The sequence below is a fragment of the Hevea brasiliensis genome, chromosome 17 (assembly GCF_030052815.1).
Source record: "Hevea brasiliensis isolate MT/VB/25A 57/8 chromosome 17, ASM3005281v1, whole genome shotgun sequence".
In the NCBI taxonomy this organism is placed as follows: Eukaryota; Viridiplantae; Streptophyta; class Magnoliopsida; order Malpighiales; family Euphorbiaceae; genus Hevea; species Hevea brasiliensis.
The window spans coordinates 49838067-49861683 of NC_079509.1; the positions used below are offsets into that span (position 1 = coordinate 49838067).

Here is a 23617-nt window from a genome sequence, read left to right on the forward strand (position 1 = left end):
ATGCCAAAGGATATATATGTGATGCCAATTGCAGACATGCTTATTTATGCTACAGCTAAGAATGAACTGTTATCTTTTCTGAATGGTTTCTTAGGCTACAATTAAATCTTTATTACCTCAAAAGATGTGTCTAAGATAACCTTTAGGCATCCTAGTTCTGTTGGGACGTTTAAATGGCTAGTCATATCTTTCAATTTAAAAAATGTAGGTGTGACATACTAGAGGGTAATGAATGCAATAGTTCATGACATGCTAGAACATTTCATGGAAGTTTATATTGATGACATAGTGGTGAAATCCAAGAGGTCTAATGAACACGTAGAGCACTTGAGGAAAAGCTTCCAGAGGATGAGGCAGCTTCAATTAAAGATAAATCCCCTTAAGTACACCTTTAGTGTCAAAGCTAAAACTTCTTAGGTTTCTTGGTACATCAAAGGGGAATAAAGGTGGATTATAACAAGGCCAAAGCCATATAAGAAGTAAAACTACCTTAAAATAAGAAATGGTTACAGAGATTCCTAAGGCAGGAGAGTGAGTTTAGATGGGAGGATAAGCATCCGTAGGCCTTTGATAGGATCAAGGAGTACCTCACTAGGCTGATGGTATTTGTTCCCCTAAGGTATGGTGATCCATTGAAGCTTTATCTATCTACTACTTTTGATTCTATTGGGTGTCTACTAGCACAAGATAACTAAATGAGACATGAGTAAGCAGTGTACTACTTGAGCTGGAATCTAACAAATACAGAGACCAGGTACTCTCCAATTAAAAAGCTCTGTTTAGCTTTGTATTTTTCCTATACAAAATGAACATTATTTAATAGGTTCTAGGATATACGTAGTTTCACAAATAGATTTAATGAAATACATGTTGCCTAGACCACTAATTACTAGAAGAATTGGGAAGTGGTTATTAGCTTTATCAGAATTCACCTTGATTTATTTTCTCCAGAAAGCTATGAAGGGGCAGGTACTTACAGACTTTCTGGCTAACTATCCATGTGCGGAGACAGTAGACCCAATCGATCAAGGGTTGAATGTTTATAGTACAGAGAAAGAGCCTTAGCCCTTATGGTTTGATTGCTCCAATACAAAAACCTCAGCAAGTGCGAGGATTATCATTCTGTCACCTATTAATACTAGGAAAAATCTATCCTTCAGTCTAGAATTTCAATGTATGAACAACCAAGCCGAATACAAGGCATTAATCATCAGTTTGAAGATCCTTAAAGAATTAGGAGCAAAAGAGGTACAAATTATGGGAGATTCACCGCTGGTCATTAAGCAGCTTACTAGAAAGTACAAATGTGGCAGCTTCTCCCTTGCCTCTTATTTTACTACTACTGTACAAATTCTGGACTGCATTAAGAAAGTTTCTTTCACACATATGCCAAGGGAAGCCAACTGAAAAGCTGATGAGTTTTCTCAGCTTGCTGATAATCTGAGAATGTCCCAGGAGCTGACACACAAGATGATTCTAGTAAGAAAGAGGAAATATCCCTTCATAGAAGAAAGAGGTATACCTATTGATGTATTTAATACTGACTTAGTTATTACAGATAACTGAAGATCCTTATTGAAGAAGTACCTGGGGTCTCCATCAGTGAAAGTACCCCATCACATCAAAGTCTAAGCTATGAACTATTTATTGCTTGAAGGCGAACTCTTTCGAAAAGGCTTTGATGGCCTATTACTCAAGTGCCTTTAAGTCCCCTGAGGCTATGAGAGTGATGCAGTAGTTGCATGAAGGGATCTATGATGTGCACCAGGCAGGTATCAATATGAGATGACTCGTCAGGAGACATGACTATTACTGGCCAAAGACCCTCAAAGACTGCATCACTTATGCAAAAAGTTACCAGCAATGTCAAAGGTATGGTATAGTGAAGAGGACACCAACTGAAGATATGCACCCTATCCTGAAACCATGGCTATTTAGAGGTTGGGCTATTGACCTTATAGGTAAAATTCATCCACCATCTTCAATGAGTCCGACTTTTATTATTATTGCTATATATTATTTCACCAAGTGGGTGGAAGCAGTACCTGCAAAGAAAATGGAATAGAGCGATATGATTTAGTTCATCAAAGAACACATCATCCATAGATTTGGAATCCCCCAAACTATCACAACTGACTAGGGAACAATATTCACTGGTTAAGATATGAAGGACTTTGCAAAGGATTAGGGCATAAAACTGCTCACCTCAACTCCATACTATGCCCAAGCCAATGGGCAAGCAGAAGCATCCAACAAGGTCTTAATTGGTATCTTGGAGAAGATGATCGATAAAAAACCAAGAGAGTGGTACCTGCTCTTATCAGAGATAGATAAGCCCTTATGCATTGACTTATGGGCATGACGTAGTTCTCCTAATGGAGTTAGTAGTGGCCTCAGTCTAGATGAGTACATTTAGGCTATGGCCATGGAGTTGGAAAACTTGGACAAAGTTCGAATGCAGGCATTCAATCACATGGTTGCACAGAAGAAGAAAGTATCAAGGATCTACAACAAAAAGAATAAAGAGGCAGAATTTTTAATAAAGAGACCTAGTTTGGAAGATTATACTACCTGTTAGTGCCAAAGATAGACAGTTTGGCAAATGGTCTCCAAACTGGGAAGATCCTTTCTAGGTGCATTGGGTACATAAAGGTAATGCTTATTGGTTGGCAAGTTTTATAGAAGAGCTATATAAGAAGTCAATCAATGGCAGGCACCTGAAGAAATATTTTCCCACTATGTGGGAAATGTGAGATAATAATTACGGCAGACCCATGGCGTCATTATTGTCTACCCCACAGCTAATATAAGATTCCTTTAAAAATAATGTAATTGAGGTTGACATAACGACTAGATATTTAATGTAGTCACATGTGGAAAGAAAGATTTTATAATCAAGGATGGCTTTTAGGCCACCTGCAATACATATAAATAAATAAAACCAAATATATGGCTTAACATTCAGAGTATAGCTGTCAAAACCAATGATGTCATAAAATGAAATAAATATACTACAACTGTAATCAGTATGCTAGTTCATAAATCTAGGAATCAAACCTACAAATGAGAAAGAATAAAGTCACAGAGGATAGCCTAACAGCTCCAGCAGGAAGACAAGAGGTCTAAGCAGGACTGGTGCCTCCGATCTTAGCTTTTATAGGCATAGTCAGCTCCCTTAGATCCTCCCCCTAGGACAAAATCACACCCTTGTCTATGATCTGCTCGACCAATAGGTCATCCTCTAGCCGCATAAGAGAGACCTCTTCAGTCTTCAACTCCGAGATTTCTGCTTGCAGGCAAGATATCTATCCCTTTAAGTTAGCTACCTTATCCTTGATGGCTTTCACTCTATCCTCTCTCTCTCTCTAGCTTGGACCACATAAGACTAAGCCTTCTGAGCAAGCTCCTTGCACTCATGATGTCAGGTGGTAAAGGTAGCAATAGAAGTAGAAAGAGATGTAAAATACTAGTCCTTCTCAGCATAGGTAGATGGGATCTCAGTAACTTGTCTCTAGGTATCCTGGAGTGATGTGCCTGCTACAATTAGGGTGGATGGAGCAAGGAGCAATGAAGACCTCTACTCCTCAGTATGAGAACCAAGCTTAATGGATAGCAAATAGGGCAGCTAGTTCTTGGCCACTATGACTATGGTGTCAGATGGCCTAACTGTAAGGTAGGTATTGGAGCTACTAGAGTACTGGGCAAAAAAAAGAGACGTCAAGATGTTGGAAAGGATCAACCACATTAGCTAAAAGAGTGACTCTCTAGCCTAAAACAATAGAGGTATTAGGGGTGGAAGAAGTCGCAAGAGCTGGAGCTGAGATAGTGGGTACCTATAGAAAAGAAAGTAAGTACTAGCTCAAATTATAAAAAGTTATAGCAACTGTATACCTTAGGAGAAGTGGGTGAAGGAATATCCCCTTGAGGATCATCGTCATCTCTAATATCTACTACCCTTTGTGTAGAGTGGTCACTCTCATAGGTGGTTGGGCATTATTTCTCCTCACCAGCTCTAAAATATCCCTCAGAAGAAGTATTGCCCATAGACGACATATCTGCACCTGAAGGAGTCCTAGAATTAGTATATACCTCAAGACAATTGTATACCTCAGGAGAAGTGAGTGAAGGAATATTCCCTTGAGGATCATCATCATCTCCAATATCTGCTACCCCCTGTGTAGCATGGTCACTCTTAGAGGTGGCTAGGCCTTATGTCTCCTCACCAGTTCTAGAATATCCCTTAGAAGAAGTATTACTGATAGACAACATGTCTACACCTGAAGGAGTCCTTGGATCAATATCCCTGGCATCTTAGACCTCCACTGGAACTGTAGGGGAAGCCTGAGGCTTCCTGGCCTTAGGAACATGGCCACTAGAATGCCTGACTAAAGGATGAGAAAAACTACCCTACTTTTTTTTTCTGAGGTGGAGGGAACTTCCTGATTTTGGGCTTGTACCTCTTAGCTAGTGCTTTGGTCTTTTTGGGTGGAGGAAGTTATGGCTGGGGAGGAGCACTCTCCCACTTCCTAGAGGGAGGAGTAGGTCTAGAAGAAACTACTTTCAGGGTTGTAGCAGCAGAGGGAGTAGTAGGAGTGCATGGTAGAGAACCTAGAGAAACTAGCAAAAGTTAGTAAAATCACAAGTATAAGAGAATAGAAACAGTAAAATAGTAGATACCTATGGCCAAAGGTTTGACAATAGCTTCATAGAACCTAGAGGACCACCATATCTAAAAGGTGTGACAAAAAGGGTCAACAGCCTCCATAGGAATCATCTGGCACACATCCTGTAGCTACTCAAGCCTCTAACTAGTTCTACCCACATCCACTAGGGAGGATAGGCTAATCCTACTTCCTGCAACTGGGTTGGCATGAATAAGGATGCCAGAAGGAACACCTTGAATGAAACCTAATCAGCGACACTAGAGAGAAGGAATGTATAGCTCTAGTCTAGGTTTCACTATGTCTAGACAGGTACCAAAGGTGGTACCAGTATACAGGTGCCAAACAGCAGTGATAGAGGCCCAATGACTAACAACATCATCTATGAAGGTAGCTCTAAAGCGTATAAGCCAAGTGGGGATGCTAGCAAACTCAAGAACCTCCATGTCATCAAAGGGAGTGAAGTCAAAGAAGTCCAGTACAAGAAGCTAGACCATGTGTCTCAGTACCCAGCTCTCATCCCAGGTACAAGCTAGAGGAGCAAACCTCTTACCAAAAACTCTATCAATAGAGACTGGTGGAGCATTTTCCAGCTCAGGAAAGTAAGAGAATAGCAACAGTTGTAGAATCTAAAAGGCACCGCTCACTTTGCTCAATGGCGCATCCAATACCATGGTGGATAAGGCTAAAAAAACAAAAGCTAGGAGAATGGTACTAAGGGCACAAGGCTGACCTAAGGCGAGAGAGCAAGCTAATGGCAAATATTTAGCTGAAGGGCACCCAGAAGATGGGCAGAAGATAAATCTACAAATCAAGCACCAAATAAATAATGTATGATCAAACTGACTGATGCTTGTGCTACGCTCAATAAGGGCATTGTAAGAGGTAAATTTGTCTAGCTTCTGATATATAAGGGTGACTCTGTAAAGGAACTAGGAACCTTATTACCAATGATAGGCAGGCCTGTCATGACTTTAATGTCCTTTAATGTCCTTCAGTGTAATAGACATAGGCCCCATTGGCAAGATAAAAGAGTTGTAGGTGCTGGACCATAATCTCAAGGAGCCAGCTAGCAACCTAGGATAGAAAGGTGGATTGCATCTGCTCAGTTTGATGAAATCATGTATGCCAACTAGCTTCCAAGTGTGAGAAAAGTGGAGCTGGAGTAGGTTTATCCATGCCTCCCAATTGGAAGAATGCTTCAGCTAAGACGTAATGTCATTTGGATGAGGGAGGGGTTATAGTTCACGACTGAGTAATAACTCCTGGTAGTTTCCTAGAGGGAAAGGAGGCAGTGGGATGTCAAATGGCCAATGTTAACAGCTCCTGCTACAATACCCTGAAAGAAAGGAGTATGTTAGGTACATGGACAAAGAATTTTTGTTAGATAAAGCAAAATAATAAAGGAGCATAAGACTTACTGAAAGGGAACTAGACGATAGGATAGTTCGAACCCTACTAGAGCTGGTACCTGCAAAAGCAAAAGTTGGTACCTAGTGAGACAAAAATTGAACAAAGTTTCCTCTATAAAATGGACAGACAGTTCTTCAAATTTAATAAATAGTCATAAACAATGATCAAACTCAACCTATAGAAAGCTCACATGTATAGTAAGTTTAGAAATAACCTATAGTAGCACGAGAAAATAAGTTAGTACTAGGCTGGGGGAAGGCCAATGGAGTGTAAACTCATAAGGCAATGGAGGTAGCACTTAATCTAGGAACACCACTGCTGATGGGAGAAACCTATGGTATTACTAGCAATACCTATGGAGCCATTGGCACTTGCGAGGTGATAGGTACCTAGGCAGGTACCTAAGTACCAGCCTATACCTGAAAATTAGAAGGAGGGTTCAATGCCATCTCTACAGACATGAGGAACATAATAAGTATTCACAAGCAACAATAGTCAACCAAGAAAATACAAGTACCAACATATAAATACAACATTCATATTTAACAAATACAAGCAAATTGCAAGTACTGTCTACAAGCAAATTGCAAGTACTGTCTATAGATATCAACAAACATAGAGTAGGTACCTATGAAATTCCCAAATCCAGTAACAATTAATAAAACCCATTCATGGTTTCAACCATTACATAGCAAAATAACCTCAAAAAGCAATGAGAGTCACAAATTTATCAAGAACAAGAAGCAAAGAGAATACCTTAAGCTAACAAACTGCAAAATTGATGAAGAATTGACAAGGAGGGGCATCGATATAACTCGTACAAAAGCTAATGAGATGCTAATGAAGGCAATGAATGGCCGAAAATTGGATGAGGAAAGGAGAATGTCGTGAGAAAATCATCCGATGGCCAAGCTTGGAACTAAACGGCGGTGAAGTGGTGAGCCAACAAGGCAAAATGGGCGATGGATGATCGAGGAAGGTGAATGATAAGGGAATTGCCAGCAAGGAAGCTTGAATCGCACTAAAGGGAAGAAAAAGGAGAGGAAAAAAGGAGAAAAGGGAAAGAAGGAATTGAAATAATGGTGTTCTCTTGGGTGATGATGGTTGTGATAGTAAGTTTGTTTTAAATGCCATTGGGAAGGTAAATCTGCAATAATTAAGAGTTTGCAGTTGTTAGAGTTCCGTGGCTATGATAATGTGTAGTGATTAGACTTCTATCAAGAATTGAACTCTTGTTGAATAGAGTTAGCTTGAATTTTGAATTCTCATAAAGATAACAGAGAATATTTGATTATTTTTTAATGGCAGAAGGTGAGATAGATTCAGTTATTGTCCACCTAGAATGGCTAAAACAGCCAATCCAGGTGTGGGGGGCAATTATTTATACCAAAAATAATTAAATTATTTATTAATTATTTTTTGGTCTAAAGAATTAATTAAATTAATTTTTTATGAAATTAATTTAATTAATTTTATTTTGTTAATTTAATTAGTTTGTGACGTGAGATAATTAATTAAAAGTAGTTATTGGATAATTATCTAAGATAGGGAGCCTGGCAGAAGTTCAAAGCGGTTCTAGAGAGTGGTCAGGTGACCACAAGTAACTATAAAACATGGCAAAATATGTTTCAGTGTCTATCAGAGTCTTTCAAGTACTTGCAAGAGAAGCTATAAGAGTAAGATATTTTGCAACGTAGAAAAACCCTAATACCCAACCACTCAATTAATCAAAACAATAACAATTCCAATAGTCTATTTATTTTTAATTTTATCTGTCATTGTATTTTTCAAACTTTATATTTATTTTTCAAGTTTTGTACTTTAATTTTTAGCAATCAAATAAAATTTTCAGTTACATTAATTGTTCAGTTTAAGTGAAATTTTGAAAAAAACTGCATTCAGTTTAGTCAGATTCTCACAACCATTTAAGAGAAGTCAGAAAAGCGCGCAGTTAATACACTCAGTATCTGGCACACTCGTAATTCCTATGCTATTTCTAACGAAACACATAGTAATTATTTACCAAAAACATTATAATAATTAAAAATTTTCGATAAGATAATTTTCTAATTAAGAGTATGATTAACTGAAAATTATATGATGATTATTAGAAATAAATAATGATTACTTTAACATAATATAACGATATTTACTAATACTGTTTTTTTTTTTTTTAAACACATGCATTTTTGTCATTTTAAATCAATATTTGTTAAAATTTTAGTAGTAATTCAACATCGAATTTGACTGCCATCTTAAATTTGGATTCTAAATAGAGCGTATGTGATCCGAATTGAGTGTTCAGGTTAAAATTTTTGAATATGGCTTTACACTTCTGGGATTACGCTCACAACAAGACATCCTATATATTTATGGCATTAGTTTCTGGGTATGTCGAATGGATTTATCAAGATGAAATCTTATCTTGTGTTTGAATTAGAGGTTATAAGAAGTCTCCAAATTGGGTGGAAAGGGGAAGCAATGGTGATGAGATTTTTTTATTCTAATTTCTGTTTAATTAATTACTTAATTAGTTTAAGCAGTAGTGACATGGCTTCTCTGTTAATTTTTTAAAAGATTAGTTAATGATAGGTACAATTAAATTGAAGTTTAAAGTTGAAGTTAAATTTATTAAATATATATACATATAAGTTAATTTATGAAATTAAAATTAATTATATAATTCCGTGTAATCTTTCAACTTTCTACAGAACAAAAGAAAAAAAAAATCTAATAACATGAAAAACAGAAAATCTAAAATAAATTGATTTTTTTAAAGTAAAAAACTAATAAAATGGTATTCGTTGATTTTTATTTTGATTTGTTATATAAAAATTAATTTACATAAGTTTTGATTTTATTATAAAGTAAATATAAAAATGAGAAAAATATTTACTAAATATGTGAATTCTCTAATCAGCAAACTATACCCTACTTCCCTACCAAGGGCCTTCCTATTGCCTCCAAGTTTGTGTAGAGGAACAAAAATCACTTAATTATGAGAAAAGCAACCTTGTGTATAAGAAAATCAAACAATTTATAATCATAAACATATATTTTCCCTTTAAATAAATCACAAGTAAATTTGTAAAATGACGATAATATTTTTTAGTGAATTATATATTTAGATCATAAAAAATTTTTGCTTTGATCTATTATAAATTTAAGATATAAATATATAAAAATTATATATTTAATAAATGGGTTATAATATATATATTATATTTTAAATTTATGGTGGACTAGATCAAAGTAAAAAATTCTATAAAACCATATCAATTTAAGAAAAGACAAGACGCCTGACATTTTTTACCTAATTTGATTAACTGATTAATGAATACTCGTTTTAATTTTTGTTATAAATTAAATTATAACCCAAGTTTCCAAAAGAAATGTACATGACTTGACTCTGATGGTTTCCATTTCATTCCCTGGCAATGGGACCTATTACATTTAATAATTTTTAAATGTCTACACAGTAAGTCCTCCATTGTGACGATCAACCGAAACTTCCCATTTGCATCTCAGCGTGTTCGTGACGATCAAGCATGAAAAATACTATAAAGGTAATCCATTGTGAGATTGTTTGGTGTATTCCTCCATAGTTTAGCTCTAATAGTGAATGATCATGAAAAAATCAATGAGTGCTACTTCTTTTATGCTTGCTTTCCCTTGGTTTCTCTTCGCAGTAACTGTTTTATGTTGGCATGGAAGCTTCAGTGCTGGCTGCACTCAAAGCGAGAGAGAAGCTCTTTTGCAATTCAAGCTTGGCCTTAAAGATCCTTCTAACAGGCTTTCTTCTTGGGGTGGTGATGCGGATTGCTGTGGATGGTCTGGAGTCATTTGTGACAATCTCACCAGCCATGTTCTTGAGCTCCATCTTAGAACTCTTTCTGAAAAAGAGTATTATGCCTTTAATGCCACTGGTGACTATGATAAATTTTGGGAGAGGTCGGCATTCAGAGGTAAGATCAGTAAATCTTTACTCAACTTGAAGAATTTGAAGCATCTAGACCTAAGCAACAATAATTTTGAAGGAATTCCCATTCCCAAATTCCTTGGCTCTATGGGGAGTTTAAGATACCTTAACCTCTGTGGAGCAGAATTTGGGGGAATGATACCTCATCAACTTGGAAATCTTTCAAATTTGCAATATCTTAATATTGGAGATATTTATACTCTTTATGATAAATATGTTGAGAGTTTACATTGGCTCTCTAATCTCACATCATTAGAATTCCTTGACTTGAGTTTTGTAAATCTTAGTAAAGCCTTGGATTGGTTGGATGTGATGAACAAACTCCCCTCTCTGGTAGAGTTACACTTGTCAGGCAGTTCACTAAATCATAAGGCGCCTCCACTTCCCAACGTCAATTTTTCATCACTTTCTGTTCTTGATTTGTCAATGAACAATTTTGATGAATCTTCTGTGTCCAATTGGATTTTTCAAATCACAAAGTTGAGTTCTCTTGATCTTTCATCGAATCTTTTTTTTGGATCAGTCCCTGTTCATCTTCAAAATATAACTTCCCTTAGAGAACTTAACTTATCTGATAATGAGTTCAATTCTTCCATGGCCATATGGTTACATGATTTTAGTCATCTTGAGGCTCTCGGCCTTTTCTCTAATAATTTGCAAGATAGAATTCCAAGTGCCATTGGAAACTTGACTTCTCTCAACATACTGGACTTGGAATTGAACCAATTTGAAGGAGCAATTCCAAGTGACATTGGAAACTTGACTTCCCTAAACAGCCTTGACTTGTCAAACAACACACTTGAAGGATCGATTCCGAGTGCCATAGGAAACTTGACTTCCCTCTACGAACTTGACCTATCAGACAACAATCTTGCAGGAGAAATTCCAAGTGCCATTGGAAACTTGATTTCCCTCAACAGACTTGACCTGTCATACAACAAACTTGAAGGAGCAATTCCAAGTGCCATTGGAAACTTGATTTCCCTCAACAGACTTGACCTGTCATACAACAAACTTGAAGGAGCAATTCCAAGTGCCATTGGAAACCTAATTTCCCTTAGCAGGCTTGCCTTGTCATACAACGAACTTGAAGGAGTAATTCCAGTCACTTTGGGTGAGCTAACTTCTTTGACATCTGTGGACCTTTCCTATAACAAACTCAATGGAAGTCTCCCCATATGTTTCGGAGCCCTTGAAAAATTAGAAGAGGTGCATTTTTCTCATAATTCATTGGAGGGTGAAGTTTCCCAATTTCACTTTACAAACCTTACAAATCTGAAATATTTTGATGGCTCTCATAACCAATTGCTATTAAGAGTCAATCCCGATTGGATTCCCCCCTTTCAACTTCTTGAACACATATCTTTGCAATCTTGGGATGTTGGACCTCAGGTTCCCACATGGCTCCGTTCACTAAAGCATTTAAAATACCTGGACTTGTCAAATTCAAAAATTTCAAGTACCCTTCCCATTTGGTTCCATGACCTCTCTTCAAGACTTTATTACTTTAATTTATCTCATAACCAAATGCATGGAGAGATTCCATATTTGTCCATTGATGATTCTGATTACTCATTCATAGACTTGAGTTCAAATAAATTCGATGGTCAATTGCCTTATATCACTTCCCATCCTGCTTGGATAGATCTTTCCAATAATTTATTCTCCGGGTCAATATCCATCTTTCTATGTGATAGAGTGCATGAGCTGAAGGCTGTAATCCTTAACTTAGGAAAAAATCTTCTATCTGGAGAGATACCTGATTGTTGGATGAATTGGAGATTTTTAGGAGCTATAGTATTTAACGACAACTATTTCAGTGGAAATATTCCTAAGTCCATTGGAACTTTAAGTTATCTTTGGCTTTTAAACCTTCGCAACAATAATCTCTCCGGTGAAATACCATTGTCACTTCAACATTGCTCAGAATTGACAGTACTTGACATAGGTGAAAATGAATTGGGCGGAGACATTTCAGTATTTTTGGAGAAGCAACATTTTTCAAACATGGTTATTTTCAATCTTCGTGAGAACAAATTTCATGGTCACATACCTAAAGAGTTTTGCCGCATGACTTCTTTAAGAATCTTGGATCTAGCTAATAACAACCTCAGTGGTAAAATACCAACATGTGTCGATAACTTCAGTGAAATGGTATATGAAACCTATGATATGGGAGGCCTAATTTCCATTTTCATTGATGATAATGGGTCATTCTATGGGAGTTCCTCAATTATGAAAAAGGGACAAATGATTGAATATAGCACCATCCTTAATTTTGTTCGGAGTATGGATCTCTCAAACAACAAATTATCCGGTGACATTCCTAAAACTATAACAAGGCTTGAAGCATTGCAGTCATTGAATTTGTCACATAATCTTTTGAGTGGAAGAATTCCAGAGGAAATAGGAAATATGCAAAAACTAGAATCTCTTGATTTTTCTCAAAATCAACTTGTTGGAGAAATTCCGCCAAGTATGTCAAGCTTGACATTTTTGAGTTACTTGAACCTGTCCAACAACAAGTTATCAGGAATCATTCCTACAAGCACTCAATTGCAAAGCTTTGATCCATCTAGTTTCAGTGGCAACAAACTTTGTGGGCCTCCACTCACCAAGAACTGCAGTGTTGATGGTGCTACACATCCCATTGGGACAGAAAGAGGAGAAGATGATAAAGGCCCTAAATCATTTTATTGGTTCTATTTCTATGTGAGCATTGCACCTGGATTTGTGGTGGGGTTTTGGGTCGTAGTGGGTCCTTTAGTGTTTAACAGAAGATGGAGGCATTTATACTTCAATCTTCTAGATGATTTGTGGGACAAAATTATGGTGTGGTATTACCTAAATGTTGTTAGAGTTGTGAGAGGTCATGGTTTCTAGAGTTCTATCCAAAAGAAATATATGTGTGGAAAATGTGCTATGGGTGTCTACATAAGTTGGTCAGAGTTTAGCTCTATGTTTGTTGTGAGAGTCTTTTTAAATGGTCATGCAAGTGCTTTGTAATCTTGAATTGTGTTTAATAAAAATTGAAAAGTCCCACTGTTGTGAGGGCTTCGTGTGTGGTTTTCTGATTGTTGTTAAACCAAATAGAAGTTCAACCAAGCTGCATTGACTTAAGTTCAAAGAATTAAATATCGAACAACTTACTGTTCTTAATTTATTACCAGTTCGAAATTTAACAACCAAATGGATGTCCTAGTTCGATGTTTTCTTGTGATATGCAGCAAAAGACAATTGTTGGATAGCTTGTTAGCCTATAAACATCTTCTTTCACTGCTCTTTGCATCTTTGAGCAAATCTTATTTTCTTTTCTTGCTTTGTTCCTTTTCTACATCATTTCAATTCTTAAAGACCACTTCAACTACCCTTTATAATAATTTCTGCAAAATCTCAACATATATAAAAGTGTGGGATACTATGTAAAACAGAGTGGGTAGCCCCTGTGGCCCTGTGTTTGCTTGGTATTTGCCTGAATTTTCACTACTTCTGTACTTGATGATGTTCTTTTTGTTTTCGAGGAAAAAAAAATTCTGGGAGTTTGATGAACGAAAGATGATTAGGTTTAGATGGAATGTGATGAGCTTGTGCTTTGTAACTGAGAATGCATTTCCCTCCCCTGTTTTTAATTGATTTTCATTTTTCATTTTTTTTTTTAAATTTCGTGTAATTGCCTGTGAATCACTAAATTCTAGAGACTAATATATTGATTTTGTTGAATTTTAACTATTTTTATTAAAATTAATGATAACTTAATTGTGATTCTAATGATATAATTAATATATAAATTTATTAGAATGTTAAAAAATTTAAAAATTATATAATTTTATTAAATCTTAAAAATTAAATTATATTTTTTTTTAATTATCTGGAGACTTCCAGCGTCCAATTCATTTAAATATGGGACATCTTCAATTTTTTTTTTATTTATTCTTTTCTTTTCTTTTTCTTTAATAATATATATTATTAAAACAATATTTAACTAAAAAAAATACCAACCGCCTCAAAAAAAAAAAAATTATTTAAAATTTTATTAACTAGTTTGTAAAATAATATTAACTAAAACTTTATCCTTTGCCAATATCATTAAAATAATCAGCTATAAAACTTTATCCTTTGCCAATATCATTAAAATAATCAGCTATAATTTCTTTATTATTTTATTAAAAAATATTTAATTAAAATAATGATAATAATAATTATTATAATAAATAAATAAATAAATGATATTGTGAAAATATAATTATCCCCATTTCATTCTTTTGAATAACAATAAATAATGTATCTCTAAAATTTCTAAAAAATTTTACAATAAATCCTAAATTAAACCGATCCCCAGTTCAACAATCCAATACACCAATATATATATATATATATATATATATATATATATATATATATATATATATATATATATCAATTACCATGACACCAAAATTTATTTTAATATAATAATAATACTTTTAAATAAATTCTTTAAATTATAATAATAACAATAAAATAATATTAAAAATTATAAAATCAATAATGATATTGAGCTCAAAATGTGCCAGCTCAGGTGGGTCAAAAAGTGATTTTAGTTAAAAATATATTAAATGCTCTAAGTTGTTTTATATTTTTAATCTTATTAGTCATTTAAATGGCTTGGCTTGTGGGCCATCTAAACCTTAAAAATCATTTAAATTATTTACTTTTTAAATTTTAATTTTCATCATCTTTTTTCATTTAATCTTAATAAGTAATTAATTTCGAGATTTTAAAATTAAATTGAACCAAAAATTGAAATCAATCTGATTTGATTTAATTAATTACCAAAAACCTACAAAAAATATTTTCTTTACCTTATTTTATTTCTTCTCTAATATTAATATTAATGTTGTTCTCCAATAGTGTCTACATTATTGACTAATTACTAATATATAGTGAATGCTTTTTATGCTTATCTTTAATATTTTACTTTCATTTTATTTATAAAATAAAAAATTTTTCTATTATTTCAATTATTTATATTAATTTAAAATAATCAAAAACTATTAACCTATAACTATTACAAAGAAAATTAAAAATTCTTAATTTTATCCAATTATAATTTAAATAATTAATGATGTCAATAATTTGATATATTAATATGTTAACTTGAATTATTAATTTTTTTATATTATTATTAATTTTATATATTTATTTAATAGCATACCAATTAAACTCTAATATAACTCTGATTGAATTTTAAACTTTTAACCTTTTATCTTCATCGATTCAAAGATCAGACTGGATTTAAAAACCTTGATTAATTCTAATATCCACCAAACTGGTCAGTTGATTCGGATTAACCAAAATCCGAACCACTAACTTGTTTGATCTAATTAAAAATCACGATTTTTCTTCATTTGAAAAAAAAAGGCCTTTTTTTTTAGCAGGTGTCGAACCCTCGACTTGTGGGGAAAAATAAAAGGACATTTCAATATGTACCTTTTTGACATTTAAGATATAGATAATTTATTTTAATGCTATTTTAAATTATTTAATTAGTTTCCTATTAATTTTTTAATGTATAAAAATTTAATATATTAAAATTTATTTTTCATTGATATTAAAATGATTATTTTAATTTTTACTCTAAAATTTTCTTCTATTATAAGATAATAATTACTTGTAAAATATATCAACCTATTAATTATAATAATATATTATTACTGTTTTTAAAGTATTATTAATTTTATAACATATATTAATATTTATCTAATAATACTTTGATTAAGTCTTAGTTTGACCGTAGTTAAACCTTAAAACCTTAACTCTCTATTTTACCAGTTCAATGATTAAATCAAGTTTGAAAATTTTAATATTAATTCATATTGAACTCATTTGATCATAACATTGATTTTCTTATTCACAGAAACCTATTTCTCTTCCTCTTCCTTCATCAAGCATACTGAGTATTCGAATCGAGTTTTACTTTTTTATGTTAGATATCTATTATTTAAATCAATTTATATAAATAATTAATTAAATATGAAATATATATTTTTACAATAATATTTATAAATTTTTATATATTATATTTTAAATAAATAGAGTTTAATTTGAAGTCTATACCATAAAGGTAAAGAGAAGAAAGATAAAATAACTTAGTTGATATATATAAGAATTATAGGTTAAGAAATGGATTAGGAGCAATAACAATACAATCATATATGTTGTAGTTTTAAGTATAATCTAATTACATTTTACTGTGTTTGTGAATATAATTTACAATTTCAAAGTTTTATATTAAAATTATACTCAAATAATAAATATTATTAAACCCTTATATATATAGGAAAGGTCATATGGTCCATAAATCCATAAACCAAATTCTACATGTGTTGAACAAGGTTTTAAACTCGGTCCGATCATTGAACCGCTAAAGACAAAAAGTTAAGGATTTAAATTTCAATGAGATCGAATTGGAATTTAACTGGTATGTTAATGAATAAATATTATATGACTAATATTATATGTAATTAATAATTTTATATATTTTATAAATAATTATTAAAACAAATTTAGATAAGTTTCAATATTTATATTGTGTTAAATCTACAAGAAATAGCCTTAGATCATATGCTTATTGGTTACAAAAAACTCTTTGATGTGCCAGGATTGAATCCTAGCGCCTTCTTTGTAATTTTTTTTTTTTTTTGTTAGAGTGTACTAGTTCAAATGCATTGCTTGTTTCAAACTGGCTAAATTTCTATTTGATTGATTACTCGATAAGTTCACACTGGTTTAATCTGATTATCTGAAATTCAGATTTAACACTTAAATCAGACTGATCACTGGTCTGATTTTCAATTAAATCGATCTGACCAATCAAGCAGATTCAGTTTTCACAACCTTGATTTACAAGGTAATGCTATAATCAATTCATGCATAATATATGGCACTAAAAATTACCTTCAAGCCATCAAGCTTTTCTATAAAGGTACATTAGTCATAAAAATATTCCTTCTCATTAATTAAGGATCTAATTAATGCATTTGAGTTGGCTCAATTTGAGCCATTTAGTACTACTATTGTAAAATTTATATTTAAAAATTGAGGTTTTTTTTTTAATTGCAAAAAATAGAGTTATCTGAGTATGACGATCATAACCTCCTTAAGCCCAAGGTCTAGAGTCACCGGTCACGTTCTCAATTTAACTTAACCCCATAAGAAAAGACCTACCATTAAACTTGAGGTGGCACCCAATGAAATGAATCATTGGACAATCTGCATCCTCCTTCCATTGCACTCCTAAACAGAGACTATTTAGTTATCATGTTAGTGCGAAGAATTGAACTGGAGTGAAATAAGGTCATCTCACTAAGTTAATCACTAAGCTACCACGATTGGTGGTAAAATTGAGGTTATTACAGCACAACAACCAAATGAGGACAATATAATCAGTTGAGTTATTTTTGTGTGCTTAGGTTCTTGACAATCGAACCACATAAATTATTTTCCTGTTTGTTCTATACTCTCAACAAAATTTCATGGTTGATCCAACCAATTTCAAATTGTTTCATCTATAAAGTGATTCGGTCTTATTGTCAGTCTTTTGGCCAATGCATTTCAACAAGATTCCATTTTTCAAGTGATTTTTTTTCCATTAAAATCATCAAATCCATCTTAAGCAAATAAACAAATAAAAATAAAAATTTACCTTTTATTTGGGCTGTTTAGCAATCCAATTTTAATGGATTGATTGGGGTTTACTAGGTTTCAAAATATTTTTCTAAGTCCTTTTTTTATTTAATATCATAATTTTATCTTAATTTTATCTTAATAAAAATCAATAAAATTATCTTTCATTTTGAAGACAAAACTAAAAGGTTTTTTTAAAGGTAAAAAGTCTATTTAAACTTTTTAAGTCATTATAAATAATTACACAAATTTTTAAAGTATTTCAAAATCTAATTAATCTTTACGTATTTCAAATTTCTAAAAATAAATTAAAAAAAATTGAATTATAATTTACCTAATATAAATTCATGGCAAAAGGCCCTTTTAAACCCTTGATAAATAAAACAATAGTCACTTAAATCTTGGTCAAATCAAATAGGTCACTTAGGTTTTAAACTTTTTTAAAATAGTCACATAACTTTTAAAAATAACTCAAAAAAGTCTGAAGGCTTAACACTGTTATTGAATTAAAAAAAAATGACATTTAAGCTCTTACGAAATAAATTAATATTCATTTAAGTCCCATTGAACAAATAATTAAATTTAATTTTAATATTTTAATAATTAAGTTTATAAATAAATTATATTAATTTATATTGTTAATAAATAAATAAAATAATTTTATAAAATCTTGAAAATAAATAAAATTAAAATGTATAAAAAATATTTTTAAAAAAATCCTTTAACTTCAACAAAATATCGAAAAGAATTAAAAATTTTCTTTTCTTTTTTCATCAATCAAACACTATACTTTAATCTTAAAATCTTTTTAACTGGAGGTGAGCATTCGGTTAATCGAACCGAACCTAGCTAAATTTTTAACAAACTAAATTGTTAACTGATTCTAAAAATATTAACCGAACCAAACTGAAATTGAGAGAAAACCTAAATTAACCGAAACAAAAAATATTCGTTTGGTTATCGGTTATAACCGAATTAACAAAAAAAGTAAAATATGTATTTTATATTATTAATTATTTTATAAAATATAAATATATTCTTCTTTATTTATAAAAAATAATAAATATGATTTAATATTAATAAGATAATAATTACAAGTTAAATATTATTGTAAAATCATAAAAATAATCATTATAAATAATATAATATTATATTAATTGATTGAAATTCGATTATTTCAGTTACCAAATTAAAGGTAATTGAATCGATGACAGAAAATAAAAATTTTTTATTATTATATTCAATTATAATCGGATAATGCATAACCCTATCTTAACATATTTTTAAGGTATCATTAAAAAATATATGAATATTATTCTATAGGAAAGATAAATAATAAAAGTCATAATATTATTCTATATGTAAAATAAAAATAAATCTATATTTTTATGGCTTTATTCTATATGTAAAATAAAAATAAATCTATATTTTTATGGCTTTTGTTATAATAATATCCATATATATTTTAATGATACTTTTAAAAAATTTAAAGTTTTGAGGTTAAAGTTTATTATTTGGTTGACGGAAAAGAAAGAAAAATCCGAATTCTTTTAGATATTTGATTGAAGTAAAGGATTTTTTTTTTTTTTACTTTTTTAATAAATTTTAAATTAATTATTTATAAATTTTTAACAAATAGAGCAAAATGACTTTTCATGAAATGGTTAAAGATCGAATTATGCATTCGGTCTAAAAATTACATTGTAATTGTAATTTTGTTTATTTTCAATTTATCAAAGAAAATGTTATTAATTTGGCTACAATTGTAATAAATTTTAAAAATTTTATTATTTTATACAAAATTAAAAATTATAGATATAAATGTAAATTCACATAAAATATTTATATTTTTAATCCAATTGGCTTTTTTTTATAGTTTTAAAATGTGAGAAATATTATATAACAGAATCCGTCAACCAACGGTACATTCAACTCACAGTATGCATTTTTTGAAGTATAAAGAATTAATGAATAAATTTCATTCAAAAGCAGTCCAAAATCATTAATTCTAGTTTGGAACCAGCACAAAATCGCAGATCTCAGTTCACCGGAGATATGAACCTAAACTTACCCCTAAAATTCCCCTCACGATTTCAATTCTAAGTTCTAATTCGGTTCGATTTGATTTTAATCAAATTCAACAGTTATATATATTTTTTTCAAAACTTTTAAATGAAAAAAAAAATCAATTTTTGACTGAAACAGAACAAGTTTGCTCTGATTCAGTTAGGGTTTAACACAATTCCAATCCAATTTAAACCAATCTAATTCAGGGACTGAATCGACCCCTGGCCTGGCCTATTTCAACAAGGAGTACAAAATTAGAAGCATAGGCTCAAAGGGCTCACATTTTGTAGAAGATAATCAATCATTTTCTTTTCTGTATTCTATCTGTAATTACAAAGATCAAGAAGGAAACCTAAAGTAAAAATGAAAAGGAGAAAAAGAAAAACGGTACAAACAATCAGGGACAGTAAAACACCTCCACTATATCAAATCTTTTTACATGTACTAACATGTCCCTCTAGTGTCTAGACTATAAAGATGAAAAACCTACATGATTGCTCCTTTCAAGTGAAAGCTTTCCCATCTCATAACTGCCTGGGTTGTAGGCAGGAACTTCTTCAGTAGTTTCTGCCCTTTCAAGCTCCTGCAAAGCTCTCTTTGCATAAACAGTGAAAGCAACGGTGGTAATGATAGCGATAATAAAGGAGATGACATTGTATATGATTTCCAAAGTAGTCAAGTGATAGTTCCCATATTGCACATCAGCAAATGTTCTTATTAGCCGACCACTGCACAAAATTATAATAGAAATTAGAGAAGGGGAAGGAGGGAAGAAAAAAACAATTGGAATTTCATAGTTTTGATAGTGAAACGCCCTTAGCTGAAAAGATCTTTCTTTTGGTTTAAAAAAATATGAAAAGATACAGGAGAAAATTTTCAGTCAAAAATTGAACTTAAAAGTATATTTTTGCCATAAATTTGGTGCAGGTTTCCAAATATTGTGAATAGATTTCTCCTGCAGCTAACTTTACAGCAAAATGAGATATCCATCCTTACTGCATATTTTCATTAAATGAAAACTCACTCACTGGCTAAAAAGTCATAAGAAATCAAAGAGAACGGACCTATAGATGTAGATAAAAGCTTCTGGCACCATTCCAGCAACTGAACCACATAAATATGGCCAAAATCTCATACTTGTTACCACTATTGCATAGTTGAAAATTGTATATGGAAATGGTGAGACCCTAAAGAGCGCAACTACTCGAAATTGATGGAACCAACTGCCTTCACCAGCAAGTCTGATCATAGCAGCTTTCTGGGGCCATCTCTTTAACCATTGCTGAACATTGAAATTCTCAGAAGTTCAGAAGTTAAAATAAAAATAAGATGATCATAGATAGCAAGTTTTCTATTTCATCATAGTTTTATCTTAAAAGAACCAAAAAAAAAAAAATCATCAACTAAAATCATTGGTCTTACATGGATGCGGTCACGGAACAGTAGCCCTATCAAATAGGGCAAGATCATTCCAATAGTAGTTCCAACCATAATTATGACAAATCCGATACCATATCCAAAAATCATCCCAGCCAACCACATGGAAGGTCCTGAAGGAATTAAAAACACAGGGAACAAGGCCAGAGAAGCAATGAGGACAAGGGCAAGGACTGGACGGCCAAAGGCAGTTGCTTCCCATTGCATGATTGGCAAGAGAACCTACAATGAGATTGAGCAAATTTTGGCATGAATAAACTAACATAAGATTTAGGGCACTCTCATCTGAAAAATGTGGATGCATGCATGTGAGTTTGAATTTGCATGTGTGAGCTTAAGCAATTTAAAGATTAAATATTCCAGAGTCCAGACACTGCAAGCTTGCCATAAAGCAGAACAAGAACTAACAGCATTCAAAATTCCCAGGAAAAAAATTTATAGCTACTAATATATCATTCACATTTAAAGACATCCCTTACTTCCTGCCAAATTAAGTTTGGTAACTGCAAAGTTACGTGTCATTCCCTGCAGTGCAATAAATTAAACATGGCACATCAAACTGTGGCTTCAATCATACAAATAAATGCAAGGGTACAACAACTAAGAGCTTGTCTAACCAAAGAATATATAATTATTCTGCAGAAAGCAAAAATTAAATGATGGCTAGAGATGGAAATGTAAGGAGAGAAATTAAGTACCTTCTCAAAAAGAAATGGCACTCCCCATTTCAATAAAATGAGTAGAAGTATAATCAAGAGAATGCATAATGCCAGAGCTTTGATCCACCAAATGAAAGATTTAATTCTTGCATTTGCTTCAGTTTGTAAGATGTGGGTGTCTTCAGGTTCAGCTACTCTTGGTTCATTGGAAATAACAAGCCTAACATATTCACTGTCTTCCCTTAAATTCACAGGATGATGCTCAGAGTTTGCAGCTTCATTTCCAGACACCTCAGAGGTCTCTGGCATCTTCACTAGGATCCCCTGAGGCTATATTTTGCAATTAATAGAAAACCAAGATTAGAAAATGCTAAAAAAAAAAAAAAAGAATCCATCATTCATTGAAGCAAGAACCACCGTATATTATTCAGTGAGCATAAGAAGATAAGAAAATAAAATCTGGGAAGTAATAAAATTTCAAATTTTGGCTCATTAAGTAGTCCAAAACCCCAATAAAAAAAAAAAGCAACCCAACTACCCATAAGCTATGATTAAAAAAATTAAGTAAATCGATAATTACAACTAAAAGAGCCAAAGATGATGCTAAGTTGAATAAAAAAATGATTTAACGAGAAAGTTTTAGGGTTTTAGATTGTAAAAAAGAAATTCCAAAATTGAAGAGCTACTTTACCTATATCTATCTGAAATGGAAATTGAGAGGAGGAAATGGAAATCGGACAGTCCGTCGGAGAAGAAGTCGCCGACGATCTTGGTTGCTTGGTCTTCAGACTTAATTAAACAACAACCAGGAAAGGAAGGAAAGGAAAGAAAAAGCCAATTAAAAAAAAAAAAAAAAAGCTTAGAATTCCAAATTCAAAAACGTAGAACACTCAAAATCCAAATTGCTGACGTCTAAAACTAAGAATTTTTTTTTCAAATAAAATTAAAATTTAAAACGTTTAAAAAAAATGTCGTTTGGACATCGGAGAGGAAGTTTCCGTCCGCCACCACCTGAATGCTGACTTTTCGTTTTCCGTTTGGTGGTATAACCGTGTTTATTAGTTATTTAGCTGTTAGTAGTTAGTCCACCTATTAATTATTTTTTAATTATTTTTACTGCTGTGGACATTTAATATTTCTCATAAATGTGAATGATTTTAAAATAATTATACGATTTGAACTTGATATTTCTTTATTTTTTTTATCTTTTATAAATTAAAAAAAATAAATTACTCTTAATTATATAAATTTTAATTAATTTTATATAAATTTTAATATAAATATTTAATTTAATAATTATAAAACTCATATCAAATTTACATGAAATGTATTTTTTTTCTTTAATTGTTATTCTTTGATATTATTAAGGAAATTGTAGTATACATAGTAATAGAGTGTTTGACTTAGCTGATAAAAATTAACGTATAATGGTTAGAAATTAATTTAAATTTATAAGTATTTAAAATTTTAAAAAATTATTTATTTAATTAAAATATTTATAAATTAATAAATAATTAATATATTTAATAAAAAATAATTTATAAACATATTTATTATTAAAATGACTAAAAAATAGTAAATAAAATTTATGATAAAATTTTTAAAATCAAATGAAAATAATACAATAAAATATTTTGTCAAATTAACTTATAAATACCAAAATGAAATGTTGGATCCTCAGCTTATTTTTTTAACTTATAAGCTCAATTTATAAGTTTAAAAATTATTATAAATAA

General features: G+C 31.7%; 2 protein-coding genes across 2 annotated transcripts; one reads left to right on the forward strand and one right to left on the reverse strand.

Annotated features, from left to right (window-relative positions):
• Window positions 1-9671: 9671 nt before the first annotated feature.
• LOC110647783 (receptor-like protein EIX2) lies at window positions 9672-13124 on the forward strand. Its single transcript, XM_021801763.2, has one exon. It carries the CDS (start codon window positions 9697-9699, stop codon window positions 12934-12936), a length of 3240 nt encoding a protein of 1079 aa, XP_021657455.2. The 5' UTR covers window positions 9672-9696; the 3' UTR covers window positions 12937-13124.
• Window positions 13125-20067: 6943 nt separating this feature from the next.
• LOC110647782 (uncharacterized) lies at window positions 20068-22901 on the reverse strand. The gene is made up of 5 exons (XM_021801762.2): window positions 22573-22901; window positions 21921-22211; window positions 21208-21444; window positions 20850-21067; window positions 20068-20513 (listed from the first exon to the last, which is right to left on the reverse strand). The coding sequence occupies exons 2-5, from the start codon at window positions 22188-22190 to the stop codon at window positions 20255-20257; spliced, it is 984 nt and encodes a 327-aa protein (XP_021657454.1). The 5' UTR covers window positions 22191-22211; window positions 22573-22901; the 3' UTR covers window positions 20068-20254.
• Window positions 22902-23617: the final 716 nt, after the last annotated feature.

Excerpts from the sequence above, each read along its gene's own strand:
- LOC110647783 (XM_021801763.2), top strand. The coding sequence starts at position 9,697 with ATGATCATGAAAAAATCAATGAGTGCTACTTCTTTTATGCTTGCTTTC.
- LOC110647782 (XM_021801762.2), bottom strand. The coding sequence starts at position 22,190 with ATGCCAGAGACCTCTGAGGTGTCTGGAAATGAAGCTGCAAACTCTGAG. Across the intron at positions 21,445-21,920 it reads TGCCATTTCTTTTTGAGAAG|GTTCTCTTGCCAATCATGCA; the intron begins GTACTTAATTTC and ends ATCTCATTGTAG. Across the intron at positions 20,514-20,849 it reads GCTTTTATCTACATCTATAG|TGGTCGGCTAATAAGAACAT; the intron begins GTCCGTTCTCTT and ends AATTTTGTGCAG.